This window comes from Suncus etruscus, chromosome 15, assembly GCF_024139225.1.
Source record: "Suncus etruscus isolate mSunEtr1 chromosome 15, mSunEtr1.pri.cur, whole genome shotgun sequence".
NCBI lineage: Eukaryota > Metazoa > Chordata > Mammalia > Eulipotyphla > Soricidae > Suncus > Suncus etruscus.
In genome coordinates, this window is record NC_064862.1 from 24311599 (window position 1) to 24330018 (window position 18420).

The window sequence follows — 18420 nt, forward strand, 5'->3', positions numbered from 1 at the left end:
AGCTCCTGGCAGGCACGCGGGACCATATGGGACACCGGGATTCGAACCAACCACCTTTGGTCCTGGATCGGCTGCTTGCAAGGCAAACGCCGCTGTGCTATCTCTCCGGGCCCAGGACAAATTCTAAGCCTTATCAATATCCCAAGCCTGGGTACTCACTCTCACTCTTCTGCCCAGCACATTGCCACACACATCCAACCTCGGCTCTTGATATGGCTGAATTTTTCCTTGTCCTGGGTTCTACAGCTCTGCTTGAAGCATTGTAAATAGGAACTAAAGTGACTTGGAGGCTTAAGGAGGTCCTGGGAATACAAGATTACACAGTGACCATAGGAAAGGTTTCTGGAGTTAAGAGCTTTAAAAGTTAAAAGAAAAAAAAAAAGAAAGAAAGGAAAGAAAAGAAGAAGAAAAAAAGAACACCATATGAAGTGAGGATTTTGGCTGTCTCTGAGAAATTGGCACAAACTTTCATTCTGTTCCTGCACCTTCTAAATTGGGTTCGGGGGACTGACAGGGCTTTGAATTGAAACAGATTACCAAGGTGAGGGCCTGGTGACTAATGGAAATATTCGTAATAGGATTACACGGTGGTTTTCATCTTGCCCATGAAGATGCAATGCTGTCACATGGCAGCCTCTTGAGCCATAGGACCTGTGTTGTTTGGGTTTTTTTTTTTTCTTCATTTCTCTGGACATTTATTTTCTTCCTTTCAGTGATTGAGAGGGGGAGGTCACATCCTTGGGGTGACTGGCTTTCTATCTGGGGGAAGCAGCAAAAAGCTATTAACAAAAACATGAAATCCAATCTCTAGCACCAGCGTATCCCACTTCCTCTGAACTCGCTATGCTGAGCTGATGCTGGCCAGAGCCCTTTTCACCTTCAGCATCAACAGCCCAAGGACCACTGACTGGGCAGACACAGCTCTACCCAACCTCCCCACCCATCTCTGCCAGATGTGGCTCTTATTTTTAAAAAAAATATGAGGGACTGGAGCAATAACAGCAGATAGGGCATTTGCTTTGCACATGGCCAGCTTGGGTTCGATCCTCGATCCTCGGCATCCCGCATGGTCCCCTGAGCCTTCCAGGAGTGATTTCTGAGCACAGAGTCAGGATTAACCTCTGAATGCTGCTGGTATGCCCCCCTCCAAAATAGTGAGTACAGATGGTGGTATCTATGGGCATCCAGAAAAGCCCCCTGCTTTTCCTGCTCTCAGGAACATGCCATCCTATGCCCTGTTGGGTTTCCTGAAGTGATAAATCAGTTTTAGATTCCTGTGTTGAAGAGCTGGAGTGATAGCACAGCAGTGGGGCATTTGTCTTGCATGTGGCTGACCCAGGACAGGCCTGGGTTTGATCCCTGGCACCCCATATTGTCCTCCGAGCCTACCAGGAGTAATTTCTGAGTGCAGAGCCAAAAGTAACCCCCGAGTGCTGTCAGGTGTGATCTAAAAACCAAAAAAAAAAAAAAATCTGTGATAATTCTGTGCTAGGCCTGGCTCAGGGGACATAGCAGTTCTGGGAAGAAGACTCAGGTCCCTGTAGTTAAAGCCTATGCCGAGGTCCTTTGAGCTCTCTCCAGCCCACACCTGCCCCATTCTCTAATGTGGCTCCGAGGACTGGGGGATGGTTTGTGACTGTTCCCAAGCCTGAAGATTTGTTGCTCTCAAGGATCCATCAGCATTGGGCCGAGTCTGTCCAGCTTGACATTCTACCTTTTCTCTCCCTGGTTACTTCTCTCTTCTTTACTCTGAGCAGCTTATTTCTGTTCTGATAGTAGCAGCTCCTTTCAGCACACCCCACTCTGATTTTTCTCCATTCTTGGGGGAACGTTCTAGTCCATATCTTTCCTGATACTCTTCCTGGGGTACCCAAAGTCTTTTAGCTGATTGTCAGGCTAGCAAGGGCTTGAATTGTCAATGCAGAGAAAGTTGATTCAGAGCCTCTTCGAAGCTAACTTCTGTCTCCCAATTTCTAGGAGCTAGGGAGTCTGTGAACACTTTCAAGAAAGGGTCACCAAGTATTTAGTATCTGCCCTATGCTTGCTCGAACACCTATTAAACTCTGCCTCTGTCACTGCCCTTCGATGGGTAAGAAGAGGGTGCTGGGGTGTTCCCTCTGACCAGGTTATGGTCACAGCTCTTTGAACTTCAGGCCATGTGTCACAAACTAGTATTCTTTTGAACTTTTGGAAGCTGTCTGATGGTACAAAAAACATCCTTAACTCATGGCCATATGGCAGTAGACTTGATGTGGTCTGGAGACCAAATTAGAACCCTGATCTGCAAGTCTACATTATTTCAAAAACCCAGTGTAGATAATGGGTGTGTGTTGGGATAACTCTGGACTAGAAATCTTCCAACATCGGTGAGGAGACAGTGAAATGGGCAGAAATCTTGGATAAATTGAGGCCAGGTTTAACACACCCACACACACACCCCACACACACAACCTCTGACAGATAAAGAGCCCAGGCTATGGGGCTGGAGCAGTAGTACAGCAGGGAAAGAATTTGCTTTGCTTGAGGCCAATTCATTTTCCTCACTATACCATATGGTGCCCCAGGCCTGCCAGGACTAATTTCTGAGTGCAGAGCCAGAAGTAACCCCTGAGTGCCTCTAGGTATGGCCCCCTAAACCAAAAATGAAAAAAGAAAGATCCTGGGAAATGACCCAGTGTTTGCCCCTAAGGTTTTGCTTTCTCATGAAGTGAGTAAGGGGGCCTTAGGAACTTGGGGGAGTCAAAGACTGTGGGTTTCCCTCATTTCTCAATTTCTATTCTAATTTCCTGGAGAGAGGGACTCAGAGGCCAAAACCTGGACTTGAGTGTAGGATCAGTTGTGCCTTGTGGAGCCAACCCTTTGTCATGAGCCCAGACATGCAATCTTCAGGGACTCAGTCCTGCCATCAGAGACAAGAGTCACACCTCCATGTGAAGGGGTTCTCACTAGCACCTTGCAGTGGGTCACTCTTGAGAAGCTGAAAACCATGGGAAATCCCAGTTGGGCTGCCCAGCACAGGCCATACACTATGTGTGTGTGAGACTGAGGAAAGGACCACTTATCTTGGAAGCACATTTGGTCCTCTCCATTTCTTCAGGAAGTGAACCCCACTGTGAACCCCACTGTCCTCCCAAAACCTGAGTTCTCCATGTCTCTACCTGACCTTCTATACCTGGCTCAGGCCAGCACCATGCTCAGCTGCTTTTGCAATACCCCAACCTCACAGAAGGCAAACATCAATCACCCGGTCTTCACCAAGGATCAGAGCTCACAGAGACAGAGCTCTGTCTGTCTTCCCCATCCTCCTTCCTACTGCTTTCTCTTCTCCAGGGTCCAAGGTTTATGGGGACAGGAAGGGCCCAGACATTTTCCTGGGTTTATACCTGCTCCTGCTGCTCTGCCTTTTTCTCATCTGAGTCCTCCAGTTCTTTGTAGAAGGGAAGAAGCCCCCTTGCTCACTGCATGTTGAATTTCTCTAAGAGTGCAACTGGGCCTTCTTAGTCAAGATGAGTCAGAAAGTTCTAGAGCTGTGTCAGGGGTGACAAGGTCATCTTTCTTCCTGGTTGTAGGCAAAGTGTCACCTGAAGTCAATTCAGAAAGGATGGTCCCACTAGATGGTCTTTAACTGATTTGGTGCCATTTAACTCTTCATAAAACTCTCTCTAGAATAAGCCACACCCTCTCAGAGCCCCCTTTCTCTCTCCTGTCCTTCATTTTCCTCATTTTACAAGAGGAAAAAAAACTTGCTGTGGAGATTTAGAAAAAAAGAAGAGAAATGCAAGGAAAAAGGTACCTAACAAGGGAAAAAAGAACTTGCCAACTTGTAAAAGCCCCTAATCCTACTGCCTGAAGGTGCTCCGATAACGCCCTTGAGTTGTTCCCGTCAGCAGGATTTAATGCATATAAAGTAGGTGGTTTGCTTTTGCAATTTTCTAATACAGTTCTTCGGCATACTGTTCAACTAAAAGGAAAAGAAGAAAAGAAAGAAAGAAAGAAAGAAAGAAAGAAAGAAAGAAAGAAAGAAAGAAAGAAAGAAAGAAAGAAAGAAAGAAAGAAAGAAAGAAAGAAAGAAAGAAAGAAAGAAAGAAAGAAAAAGAGATAGAAAGAAAGAAAAAGAGATAGAAAGAGAGGGAGAGAGAAAGAGAAACAAAGAGAGAGAAAAAGAGATAGAAAGAGAGGGAGAGAGAAAGAGAAACAAAGAGAGAGAAAGAGAGATAGAAAGAGGGAGAGAGAAAGAGAAAGAGAAAGAAAGAAAGAGAGAGAAAGAGAGAGAAAGAAAGAAAGAAAGAAAGAAAGAAAGAAAGAAAGAAAGAAAGAAAGAAAGAAAGAAAGAAAGAAAGAAAGAAAGAAAGAAAGAAAGAAAGAAAGAAAGAAAGAAAGAAAGAAAGAGAGGGAGGGAGGGAAGGAAGGAAGAAGGGAGGGAGTGAAGAAGGAAGGAAGGAAGCGAAAAGAAGAAGGGAAAAGAAAAATGGGGGGAGGCAAAGTTCTAGTTCTGATCCAGGTGCTTCTCTTTTAAAAAAAATTATTTAAGCACCATGACTACAAACATATTTGTAGTTGGGTTTTAGTCATAAAAAAAATACACACCCCTCACCAGTGCATCCTTCTCACCACCAATGCCCCCCCCCCCATCTCCCTTCTCCCCCACCCTCTGCCTGTCTTCAAGACAGGCATTCTACTTCTCTCACTCACTACCGTTGTCATGATAGTTGTTGGTGTAATTAATTCACTATCTGGACTTCTGGAGTGTGTTGGCATTTTCAGCCCTGGAGGGCCATGAGACCACTCAGAGAAGCTTCCGGAAGCTTCAGCACTCATCGGATCAGGCCTGGTTTCTGGTCCTTTACCTGTGCTCTGCCACTGGAGAAGTCAACTGGGGCCTAACAACCCTGAGAGTGACAACAGACACCTCGGAGGAGGATGGACCCTTTATTCTGTCCTGAGCTTGCAGGAGGGCAGCCAGATGCTCTAGCCCCTGTCCACCTACCAAGTTTGTCTCTGCACTGACACTGGGAATGAATCCCCAGACAGAAACAACAGTCAGTGACCCAGAAGTTTGGCCTGACTCTAAAAACTGGAAGGTGGTGGGGAGGGGCACTATGCAGAGAAATGTGGGGAGACATAGGGGCTCTCCCTGTGCTGAATGGAAGGACAGATTCCCAGGGGCTTCACACCACCTGAGCTGGCTTTAACCAACAATTTCTCTGCTAAATCACCTCTTAGGAAGGAGGGAGAAGATGTGAGCATTCAAAAAATAAATAAATTCTGCACCCAAATCCCACCTCTGGGTCCGCTGCACTTGGTGTAGTGCCCGCGGCTCCCGGAGCAAAGCTGGCAGCGACCCCACGAGAGCGGGACTTGCTCACAGGGTTTGTGGGCAGCGAGCTGTGTCATTGTCATCTGTCATGTCCACTCTCCTGGTTTCCCGGACTGCGTGTCCCTCTGACTTCGAGAACCCCATAACTCTTCCTGTCCCAAACTCAGGTCTGGCGAGTAGCTGGCATCCAACTGACATTTACCACTCACTCGCTGCCACTTCTCTTTTTTGGTGGGCTGCTAACCTGGTAGTGTTGGTTACGAGCCCCCCCTACCCCCAGGACACCCTCTTCCAGATCCCCAGATCCACTGGAGTGGCAGAACAGAGGCTGGCAAGTGAAGGAGCCCAGCAGTGACTGCGGGAAGCTGATGAAGCATGTAGGACCACTTGTCGCTTAGATCATGATTTATTGGCTCCTGGAAGGGAACAATTATGCGGGTTTGCATTTGGAAAGGTGGGAAATGCTCAGTATGGGGGGCAGGCAGTGGAGGGGCTATTAATTATGCTGACAGGCTAGTGTGGGTTAACTAGCAGTCCTTAACCAAGCAGATCTCACTAGGGCGCCCCTGGCTTTTTCTTTCGTTTCCTGCTGTTATTTTTATTATGGGGCCAGGCTGGGATTTGGAACCCAAGACCTGGGAATCATGCCGGCTGGAGATGGGGCTCCCCCAGAGATTCTCCCTCTAACAGCCATTGCACTCATCACAGGGCATACTCTGACTAACAAAGCCCCTGTCACCCCACATAAACCTACTTGTCCTGTTTGCTGGTTTAATCCCTCTTTCAGAAAGCCGCCCTAAAATTAAGTCCTCTGCACCCTATCGCCTCTGTCCAGGGCGGCCACTAGACAGGTCCACAGCGGCCCTCACTTAAGTGGATTGTGGATTTAAGTGATCCCTGGCGCCCCAATAAAATAAGATTGGGCAGGAGCTGTGATTCTCAAAGTGGGGACCTTGGATCACTAATCTTATTAGAAATGCATATTTCTCAGGCTGGGGGGAAGGCTCTGAGGGTGGAATCGTTTATATGGAGGAACCCACAAACTTGAGGGTACCTGGGATGCTGTGGATGCTGAGCTCCGGGCCTTAGTCTGTTCCTCTCTGGGGATAGAAGAGGAAGCCAAGGTCCAGGGCACTTAAGTAACTCCCCCAAGAACTCAGAGTGAGTCAGGAGTGAAATAAAGTGCATTCTGCCTCCAAGGGTCTCTCACCAGGGACTGAGCCACACCTGAATGAATAAAGGAAATGCCTAGAGCATTTTAACAATAAACTCAGACATTAGTGGGGAAAAAAACTTAACCCTTTTTATTTATGTGTACTAATTTAAAAAGTCAACTTTCCTCATCACCTTTCCTTCAGGCAAGCTTGGAAACCTTGAGCTGGACATGGGGAGAGGGGTGTCAGTCTGGGACAGCTGTGGCTAGTCTGGGGTCAGTTTACTTCCTCTTGCCATCACTTGCTTGTTCCCCCAGGGACAATTGACTGAGTACTGAATATCTCTGTGCCTTGGTGGAGGTGAGGAGAATTGTTGGGTCTGGTGATAATGCAACAGGATGGTCCATGCTGGGCCACTGTGATAGGGTCCACTAGATGTGGCCCAGATATGTTCAGCTCTACGGGGGTCCAGCAGCACCCCATCCTCAGGCCCTTGCACTGAACTGACAGCTGGATTGACTGAAAATTACCAGCACTGAGTGGAAGCCAACTCCCACTTTAAAATACAAAAAATATCATAGATTGAACTCGGAACCCAAAAGAAACTTATCTACTAGAATTTTCTACTAAATAGATTTTTTAGAAAAGGAATGGGAAAACTGTCAGTGCATAAGGAAATAGACAATAAGAATTATACCTATTAAGGAAATACATCTAAAGAAATATTTGAAGGAGTTATGCGTGTCCCCTTTAAATCTTTTGAAATGGTCTGAAGGGGGAATCAAATCTGGAACAGAGCTTCAGCCTGTGACATGGTCTTGTGGAGTCTGAAAAATGGCTCCCAGCAGTCACATATCAGAAAATGTCCTCGAGCTGGGGGTTTCTCAAAAATTGAATCTGGCAGTGAGCAACAGTCCACAGTGAGGGGAGGAGGGAGAAAAGGGACCACTGAGAGCAAATCAGCAGCAGTGGCAATGGCAACTTCTCAAGCTGAGGCAAGACAAGTTGGGAATCTGTCTTTTCACTTTGGGAGCTAGTTGGCAAATGGTTGGGGTGTAGGGAAATTTTCTGGTTCCTGTGGAGTTAAGAACTGAGGGTAAAAGGGATAAATGGTGGGCCAGAGCAGTGGCGCAAGCTGTAGGCAGGGGTCCTCAAACTTTTTAAACAGGGGGCCAGTTCACTGTCCTTCAGACTGTTGGAGGGCCAGATTATAGTAAAAACAAAAATTATGAACAAATTTCTATGCACACTGCATATATCTTATTTAGAAGTGAAGAAACAAAATGGGAATAAATACAATATGTGGCCCGCGGGCCGTAGTTTGAAGACCCCTGCCAGGTGTTTGCCTTGCACATGGCTGACCTAGGATGGACCACAGTTCGATCCCCTGGTGTCTCATATGGTCCCCAAGCCAGAAGCTATTTGGCAGAAGCATAGCCAGGAGTAACCCCTGAGTGTCACTGGATGTGACTCAAAAACCAAAAAAGGGAGGGGGGGGATAAATGGTGGTGGTGGTGGTGGAATAACAGATCAGAGCTGAGAGTGAAGGGTTAAAAAACGTATTTGTTAAGTGGTAAGTGGGGCAGAAGGGGCTATATTTAACATGGGGAAGGACAATACACAACATAGACAGACATTATGTATATTACAGAGGGACATTAGACAAACATTGAGGTGGCCAACACACATACCCGCACACATAGACAGACACTGAGGATTGATCCATGGGTTACAGTTGAAAAGATGACCCAGCTGAAATGGGACAGAATGCTTAAAAAAATATAAAGCCTGCAAATCAGATGGAAAGGTTTTCCATTTTTTAGGCTAATCATCATCGGTGAGGGTAAACTTTATTGAAGAAAGGCTTCCTGGGTTAGATTGTGTATGGAGCATTCTTAAAAATAATCATAATTTTCAAGTCTAGAAAACTAAGTGAAATGGTAATAAGCATTGTAAGAGGAGTCTACACCCTGAAGTATCATCTAGAGTTCATGTTAGGTTATTGGGATTGTTTAGCTTGTTATTTTTAACTTCATGTGCACCAGTCTTACTATTTGGCATTGTTCCTTTTTGCATAGGCACATTAAAATGGGGAACTCTTGCATGTGGAAACAAGTACTTATCTAATAGGGATAGAAACACATAAATTTTATAGTGCAGTGGGGACTTACACCCTGAACACTTGCCATACTGACTAGGCTTAGGCTCTAGAAGATTGGACATTGACCATTCACCCCTGAACCTTGGGTCTCATCTATGGAACCAGCAAGGTTTTCTGCACCAGCACAATGAATCGGACTTCTGCTTGGGAAGGCCCTAAAGCTGCCCTGACAACAACCTGCTCCAGAGTGGGTTTATATGACTCCCTGATGACTTGGTAATATCAACAACTTGCTTTCGGGGTAGGGTTCCCTCTTGGCCACCTAGTGGTGAGATGAAACCAGAAGATGCTCTATATTTGTCACCCTGATTTTGACATAGAATTTGTACAAAAACCAGTATCTCTAACCACAGAAACCTGATCACAACAACTATGATTATGAAGTACTTTTACTGGGACCACAAAGAAAGACTGTGGGGTTAGACAACTTAGTATGCCCAGAGCCTATAGTTGGTCATATGACAAGATGCTTCATGGGTAAGGTCTCCCTGTTTTTAGACCAAAGGTTTTTCCTTTCTATTTTGCCCACCTTTTGCTGCACCTATGGGGAAAAAAAATGCCACACACATTTTATTTCTTTTATTTTCTTTTATATTTTTTATTTCTTATCTTTTAAATCAGGGCTCCTGCCTTTTTCATAGAACCTTAGGACACGGATTACTTTATTTTACTACATATTTCCACATTTTTCTATTAAACTAAGAAAAAAGGAACAAAGAAAAGGCTGAGGGCCAGGGGCCAAGTGGTCTTGGATGCATTGGGGGAAAATAAATAAAGACAGAACTAAATATTCAAGCCAAAGTCAATGACAATACAATCAAGAAACCTAAACTTTAACCAACTAAACTTAAAGGGTCTTGTTACACTGGCAGACCAGGGGGCAAAGAATGGTAGCATAGGATGCACTCTGGAGCCATTGGTGAAGGGAGGTTGACATTGGTGGTGGGAAGAGCCCTGACTAACTGTATATCTGAAATCCAACTATGAAGAACTCTGTAGATCACAATTACTTCAATAACATTTAAAAAAATTTTAAATATCATAATACCATTATAATAAAATGTACCACGCTATTCCTAATAAGTTGTTTCAGGCACTCATTGTTTCCACAACAATCCCAACACCAGTGGGAACATTCCTCTACCAGGATCCCTAACTTCCCATCCACCATCCCAGCCTGCCCCCCTGGAGACACAAACCAATGTTCTTTGTATTGTTTGTTCCAGCACAAAGGCAAATGGAATGATCAAAACTTAGATCACTAAGAGTTGTGATCCTGGTTCTAGCTCACCATGGTATAACCAAAGTCATTGAACCTTCTTGGGCTATGGTCCATGCTAGTTGAGTTTCATGTGTTAATGTTTTGGCTTGGGGATTTCTGTGCATCTTTCCCCATCAGATCGGCTCTGATCCTACTGGGTTTGACAGTATTAGGAAGTCTTGACTGTGGCACAGCTGCATATGTGACCCGTAGTCTGGCCCAGGAGCTGTAGATCTGGAACAAGTTTGAGGCGTGGGGTCTGATAAGGTTTGGTTGTGGCCCTGAGCCGTTTCTCTGTTGGAGGGTGTCAGGGGTGGCTACAAGCTGCTGTGCCTTAGACAGAAAGGGGGACCTGTCCACCCCCTTTCTCAGAAGAGCTCAGAGTTGTCAGTACAGTACTGTTTACCTAGGAAGATTTGGTGACATCATTTTGGAAAAGCTTCACATTTCTTTTTTGCCTTTCATCAGAAACTGCTGTCCACAGGCTCTTGCGGAGGCTGAAAGGAGTTTGAGAATCTCTTACACTAAACAAGTATCTGCCTGGGAGCACCGGGGTCGGGAACAATTGGGGCGTGCTCACCTGGCAGTCTGGAGGTGTGAATGGTACTTGGCTGGCAGGAGTCACTTTCACCACTGTCCCCACGTATATGCTGCCCCAGCAGCTGAGCAGCTGGCTGAGTGGTAGGAAGAGTGGTGTCTGAGAGATGTCTGAGGACCCGACATTCTGTGGACACAGCTCACCACTGGTGGGGCCCCATAACAGGCCACACCAGGCAAGCATGGCACTGCTGGACCAGGCGAGACTCTGCAAGATGATGGGCAGGGGTAACGGTGCAGAAAAGACCCCAAATGCACTGGCTGGTGGTGGAGACTGTTTCTCAGGAACTGTAAAAAGTTGCTTCCATGTGCACTGCCCCCCCCCCGCCAGAACTGACAGGAGTCTAGTTTCACAGGCTGTGAAAGGTCAGGACATGCCCTCTGCTCATCTCCCCAATTATTTCTCTGGTTCCTCTCATTTTTTGCAGCCTGTGTAAAGGCAGGACACTCTACTCTGTGGTGCGAGATGCCAAGATTGTCTTGGACGTCAACAAAACAAGACAGATTGCCCAGGAGATTGTGAAGGTACCAGAGGACTGGGGGAGGGGGGACTCTGACACCCATGGGTGGGGCTGGCTTTCGGGAAATCAGAACATCGATGGCCAGGTGGGAGGAAGAATTTGGGTAACCAGCCACTCTCTGGCTTTTGCTGTTGTTCTTTCCCAGCCTAATCCCTGAGTATGGATGATAGACTTGAGAGATTGTCCATGTTTGGTTCCCTTACTCCTTGAATTCCAGGGGTCCCTTGACAGGTCTCCCTTTGAGCCGCTGAGTGGCTCAAACCCACTGGGGTTCAAAGCCCACCCTGCATTCTTGGGCAAGGGTCACATCCCTTTGTTGTCCTTGCCTTTTGGGGGTGTTTTTGGGTTGGTATTTTGGGGGTATCACACCCAGCTTCACTCAGGGGTTACTCCTAGCTCTACGCTCAGAAATCACCCCTGACAGGCTCGGGAGACCTTTTGAGGTGCTGGGAATTTAACCCAGGTCCATCTTGAGTTGGCCGCATGCGAGGCAAATGATCTATCACTGTGCTATCGCTCCAGCCCCTGTCCTTGCCATTTTATGTTCCCTTAGAAGTGACAGCTCTGATCTGCAAGAGGAGATAAACTATGGAAGGGGGGACTCCTTCTGGAGCTAGATCTGATACAGACCACCCTCACTATGTGTCATGTGTTAGGTCAACTGGCATACTCCCCCTCTACCAGCTGTCCAAGCAGTTGGCAAAAGCCTGTGCTATATGGATGCAAATACCAGGTCAACGGGTTCTTTTCAATTTGGAGGGCCCACATATAGGGTTTACTCCTGAACCTCACTCAGGGACCTCTCCTGGTGGTGCTGGCACTCAGAAATTGCCCTCAGCAGGCTGGGGGACCATAGGGGATGCCAGGAATCTAACCGGGTCCCTCTCGGGTCGGCCACATGCAAGGCAAATGCCCTACTGCTGTGCCATCTCTTCAGTCCACTTCTCCAGCACCCCCCCCCTTTTTTTTTAAAGAGGAACTGGGAAAATCATGGAGGGAAAATCCTTTTTCAGGGGACCTCATCACAGCTGGTCCCAGCCCTTTTCTCTCTGGGCACAGCTTTCTGGCTTTCATCTTGGTCTGCAGAGGAGCTGATAGAGAAAGGTCTGAGTGGTTGAGCATGGGCATTTGCAAGATGTCACCTGTCCCCACGGCACCACCTTTTACCCCCTGCCTGATGACCCATATTCTTGGGGGACTCTTTGGGGAGCATGTACCCCAGGGCCCTGGCAACCCCCCTCATCTCTGTTTGCTTCCTGCAGGGCATGGGCTACCTCCATGCCAAGGGCATCCTGCACAAAGACCTTAAGTCCAAAAACGTTTTCTACGACAACGGCAAAGTGGTCATCACGGATTTCGGGCTCTTCAGCATTTCCGGAGTGCTTCAGGCAGGCAGGTGAGAAAGGAGAAGGGGCCTGGGGGAGATTCGTGGCCGACTGAAATGGGTGGAGGGAATCTAAATCCTTGGCTCTGGGCATTGGGGCTGAGATCACTTTGGAGAGTGAGTTATTGATAAAACCCTGAGGCTTAACTCTGATATAGATCCATAGGGCCAGATTATCATAAGGTGTAATATTGGGGACCAAGCACCCTCAAATCCTTTCAAGCATGTTAGAGGAGTCTTTTATCCTAAGTGGGGTCCTGGCTTGAGCTTTTCACTGACTCTAGTCTAGCAAAACTAAATCAAATAGCCTGGAGTTGGAAATCAGCCCTCGCCAGGCCCCAAGGAGGCTCCTGCATGTATGAACTGAGGCTTTTTGTCAACTTTTGTCACTGTTCCGCCCTCCCTTTCCTTCTCTGCAAGAGAGAAAGGATGGTTTGAGAGGGGTGACCGCCTAGGGTCGCCGGGAACACTTGAGAGCCGGGGACACATCTGGCCTCTGTATTTTATCCAGGCGCTGCTGCTGAGCGAGTGTAATTAGTATTGATTTGCATATATCGCCCAGGAGAATCATTAACCATAGTTAAGTAATTAACTCTCAGCCACCACTCAGCCCAGAGCAAGCCGCCCTGAGTTGACCATGTGAGAAAAAGCTTGATCCCAAATAAACAGCCCATAATTCAGGTCCACCCTTGGCGGCCGTTTTATTTCCAAGTCTGCACCCGCCCGGCTGCACACTTTGCCGCCTGCCACTCAGTCTCTCTCACGGTGCCTGTTCCAGTGGCTCTGCAGAGCCAGGACCTCTGGACACCCCTCGCCCTGCTCCAGCTTCAAAGCTCATCTTCAACTCTGCAAAAATGTCACTTGGCTCTTTCTCTTCCATTCAGGAAAAACAAACAGCCCAAGCAGATATTTGGGATCAATTTTTAGGTTTTAGTCCTCCCGCCTTCCCCCCCACAGCAACCCCAAGTAGCACCAGGGAAACTCTGACCAGTACCTGAGGTGAGACCAGCTGTAAGTTCAGTGGTCAGTGAATAGGCAGAAGAGAGAGCTCTCAATCCCACAATGCCCTTGGGACCTTTGAGTTGGACCCCAATGAATCTGCTGGGTGTGGGGTAAGTGCCTCTCCCAGGGGTACTCAGTGCCCCCAGGAAGAGGGCAGAGTAGGTGATGGAGAGATTCCCTGCTCTTCCGTTATGCTTTATTCAGAGGGGAGCACAGAGGGGAACCAGTGGTGGAAGCTCAACCCAGACATCCCCACTTCTCACTTCTCGAGCTTTTGCCTAGGACTGCTACAGGAGGGAAACCAGTAGGGCTGACGGCCCACACCCATGCAGAAAGGCCTATTTTTCACCCTCTATGCAGCCACGGTGGCCTACCAAGCTTCCCGTCCTGCGATGTCACTAGCTGTCCCATGTCCAGGGCCATAAAACAGGAATTCTTGACTGTTCCTCCTGCCTCTGCAGGGGAATTTGCTCAGCGAGAGTTTGATGTTTGGGATCACCTATGTGGGAGATGGGGGGGGGGGGGTTCGTGGGGGTGCCGTCCACAGCAGGCATTTTATGGGGGCCCCTTGCCTGATTGGGGAGGTCTCAGGAAGGCACTAACCTGAGAAGGTGTCAGGTGGTCACCATGCTATTTTCTCATTGGGGTGACCCTTATGTGGGTGCTCTCCAATGAGGGGCCTCCAATGGACACCATCTAATGTGAGGATGTTGGAGTCCAATAGGAGTTTTCTCAGTTTCACCTATGGCTTGGTGGCTGGACTGTCTCACCGGAAGACTGACAGGCCACCTCCCCACCTGACTTCATGGGGCTTCTCCCTAGCAGGGTTTTGGGGGGGGTGGGGGAGGGTGCCTCTAGAGTCCCAGTTCAGGGCATCATCCCCTCCCCTCTGTCCTCTTAGCTCTGAAAGTCCCAGACTATCTGCTTTTGCCTTGTTCCATTGTCAGCTGGTTTCTCAGGTCAGTGCTGGAAGGAAATCAGCCCCCCAACCCCAAATCAGAAGAATATCACCCTTTGCTCCCTTCTGCAGACACAAGGGGCCCATGAAGGGCAGAAGCTGCACTCTGAGTGCCAGGGTACCCATCAGGAAAGTCAACCTGTGCCCCCCTCCTGGGCTTTACAGAGCTCCTGCCCATATTGGATCAGTGTCCAATTTCCTGTTTGTATACAAGAGTTCACTAGAGATGGGGGGTGGGGGACCACACCTGGTGTCACTTGGGGGGATGCTCTGGGCTCCGTGCCTGAGAACTGTTGGCAATGCCAGGGATTAAACCTGAACCTCCTGCATGCAAAGCATCTGCTCAGCCTGCTCTCTCTCTCTCTCTCTCTCTCTCTCTCTCTCTCTCTCTCTCTCCTTCCCATTTATGAGGAGCCTCTCCTTCCCGTTTATGAGGAGCAGGACCATACCATTAGTGTCCTGAATACACTCTCCTTCCCGTTTATGAGGAGCAGGACCATACCATTAGTGTCCTGAATACACAATGGGACCCCCAAGATGGCAATTGGAAACCCAGAGACACCTCAAATATCCAGCTTCCTCAGCCGCATTAGCGGCCTGGGGCCAGATTATGGAGGTTGACCAGTCTGTGTTGTGTGCCCCAGAGTTACCCTCTAATGTCCTTTCATGCATGTAGCCAGGATTCGCTTGGTGTCAGTACGCTCATATTGGCAAGACACAGCACCACACACTGGGTGGGCTGGAACCCCAAGATCAGGCTGGCACTGGATGATAGATAGCTCCCTACCCATACTGCAGTCAGACATAGACAGCTCTGGCCTGAACCCCTCCAATACCCAGTATCTCTGCCTGGTCTTAAAAAGTTACCAGATGGGGCCAAGTTCTCACCCGGTAACCTCAGAGGCCTCCCTACAGTCACCATGACAGGTGGGGCTTTTTATCTGCAACTTTTAAGAAGGGCACAATTCATTCCTCCCTTCCTGTGATGGAAGAAAATAAAAACCCTTTTATATTCAGTCCTCACTACACTCCCCTGAACCCCAGCTTTCTGTCCTGTACCTCAGCAGCCCACATGGGGAACAGTCACACACACACACACACACACACACACACACACACACACACACACACACACACACCACTTTCTTGGGTTCCTTCTTTGAAAATAAAACAGGACAAGCAGAACTTTGCTCCTTGAGGGGGCTTTTTTTTTGGGGGGGGGAAGCAAGTGACACCAAAGATGCCACAATTAGGATTAGAGAGGGTGTGATCACAGGGACCCTAACTCTGTCACTCCTTACTGCCCCACCTTCCTTGAGACTGAGTTCAGAGCTAACAGTATTGGGTGCCCTTGCGAGTAGGGGAGGGGGATCTATCAGACCTGGGCTGGGCAGGGTCAACCAGTGCAATAAGTATGTCATCCCCCCCTCACACTCACACTTACAGATCCCCACCAAAACAGTCCGGAGAAGGCCCCAGCCCAGGCAGCAAATAGCTGTTGCTGCTGCTGTCGGGAAAGATGCCCTTTGATATGCCAGCACTGTAGTGCCAGCCACCCACGGCTGCTCCTAAATCATCATAATAACCATCACAGAGATGACTAAGCTTGTCACCACTGGGCCTATTGTCATGGGAATAGGACACCCCAGAGAGTCCAGGCCACGCCTGATTCCTGACACCCTCCTGGAAGGAGCCCACAAGGGCCCCTGGGGGCAGAAATAAAACCTAATATTAGAATAAGTGTTTGATGAGCACCAACTAGGCTCGCCCTGATCCAAACACAAGATATGTTCAGTGACAAGTTTTCCAGGGCCCAGCCTCAGATTTCTGTGAATTTAGACCAGCAGTTGGAGACCCTCTTGCTGTGTAACTGCCATGAGTTACCAGAAGGGCTATATTGGCTGAATGGAGTTGAGGGTACAGACAGGGGTGCTTCAAAGGAACCCTGTCTGACTGTTGCCTCTCTCCAGCACCAGCCCAGTATGTTCTGGTCTCGGTTCTAGAACCCGATGGGCAGGTGCAATAAAGCTAGACCAGGGCTTGGGGCGGTGCTTGGGAATGGGGCCTCGTCAGGCAAATAAACAAGGCCTCTGCAGGCTGCTGAATGGGGTTCTTTCTGCTTTTCCAGGCGAGAGGACAAGCTTCGCATCCAGAAGGGCTGGCTATGTCACCTGGCACCTGAGATCATCCGCCAGCTGTCCCCCGACACCGAGGAAGACAAGCTCCCCTTCTCCAAGCACTCAGACGTCTTTGCACTTGGGTAGGTGGCTGGCGCAGCCTCCAGGATCCCAGCTTTTGTAGACAGGCACTCCAGAGCCTTCTAAGGGGTTGTGGGGGGAGTGTTGGAAGGAACAGGGCATCTGATGGTGTGGATCAGAAGGGAATGATTTGTAGGTGAGATTGGGGGAATTTAACTGGCTGTACCTTGATTCTCACTATGACTCTTGTAAGTTATTTAATGCCTTTCCTTCCTTCATTACTTCCTTCCCTCCTTTCTTCTTTCTTTCCTTCCTTCTTCCCTCTATCCTTTCCTTCCTTCTTCATGTAATATCTACATCCTGGATGAGTCCCACCAACCAAGTAGCCCACATTTGATCAGAGGCTGATCTTCATGGATTTGATCCCAAGGTACAGTCAGGATGGACCGAGTATCCATGCTACCACTTGGCCAGTGCAGCATCATCCCTAGGGCCCTGGCATTAAACCCCAAGCTCAGCTGGCTAAGAATCATCAATGAGACCCTGAAAGGCTTCTGAGCATCCCTTAAGGGAGGGACCCAAGAAAGAATCACTAGGCTGAAATCCTCTCTGGAACATTTGTGGCTGGGGTTTAGGAGTAAGTAGCTCAGCCAAGTGGCTGAAGACAGATCACTCATGATGATTGAGTCTTGTTTGAGGTTTGATAAACTGGGGGTGTCCTGTGTACATCAGTGTCTGGTGGCCGAGTCCTTACTACACACCATGCTCCTCCATGGACTAATCTATCATGAGGCAGTGAGATGGTGTTTTGCCTTTCACACCTGTCCCAAGAGGTGGCACATGGTCCTGTCTATTACATTCTCTGTGCTAGAAAGCAAGTCTCTAGCTTCTAGCATATGGGAGGGGGCTCAAACTATTGTGAGAAAGACACTGACCTGTGTGAAAATCCAAGAATGGTGTCTCTCAGCTGTCTTGCAAGATCAAGGGTCTGGGAGTTCAGGCTTGCCAAAGGGATCAGAACAGGATAAATTTATATTCCCAGTGCACAAGTTCCCTCCTCCTTTGTTTTATCAAATCCTGTTTAATTAGACATTTGATGCATTGCAGTCTTGGGATTGGAATTGTTTTGTTTGGGCCAAACCCAGAAATTCTCAGGGGTTACTCTTAATTCTGCATTTAGGAATCGCTCCTGGTGGTGCTCAGGGGATCATATGGGATGCTGGGATCAAACTCGGGTTGGCTGTATGCAGGACAAGTGCCCTGCCTACTGTGCTATCTGTACTCCCCCTAGTTAGGTTTTTAGAATCAGTTAATGGTGTTCTCCACCTCCTCTGTGTTCTCCTGAGGAGAAGACATTCCTGGGCTATGTTCTTTCTGGCATCTACAGTCTTGATTTTGACATACCCCTCCTGCACTCTTTTTGTTCAAATACACTGTTAGTCATTGAGTCATTATGCGGGCACACTGCCAGTCACTTTTCATTCAGGATTATATGCTTGGCCCTGAAAAATTCACCACTGACTATTTCTAGCACACAAAAATGAGTATTGATCTGTGGGTATCTCTTCAAACCATCTCAGGTCCCTACAAGCTTGTCTAGTGGAAGACACACAGGAAACACTCATTGTTTTATATCTTTATTTAAGCACATGATTACAAGCATTTTTGTAGTTGGGTTTCAGTCATTAAAAAGAACACCCACCCCCTTCACCAGTGCAACAGCCTCACCAATGTCCCCCATCTCCTTCCTCCCTCATCCCCTGCCTGTTTGAGACAGGCATTCTATTTCTCTTACTGACCACCATTGTCATTATAGTTGTTGGTGTACTTATTTCTTTAACTGAACTCACCAATCTTCGTGGCAAGC

The 18420-nt window shown here is 48.0% G+C and overlaps 1 protein-coding gene across 2 annotated transcripts in view; it reads left to right on the plus strand.

Annotated features, from left to right (window-relative positions):
* KSR2 (kinase suppressor of ras 2) overlaps positions 1 to 18420 on the plus strand; it is a 348927-nt gene that overhangs the window by 316594 nt on the left and 13913 nt on the right. For both annotated transcript variants that reach the window (XM_049788775.1, XM_049788776.1), the window contains exons 15-17: positions 10919 to 11015; positions 12274 to 12407; positions 16484 to 16615. In XM_049788775.1, the coding sequence (XP_049644732.1) occupies positions 10919 to 11015; positions 12274 to 12407; positions 16484 to 16615 (363 nt within the window). The remainder of the gene's footprint in view (positions 1 to 10918; positions 11016 to 12273; positions 12408 to 16483; positions 16616 to 18420) is intronic.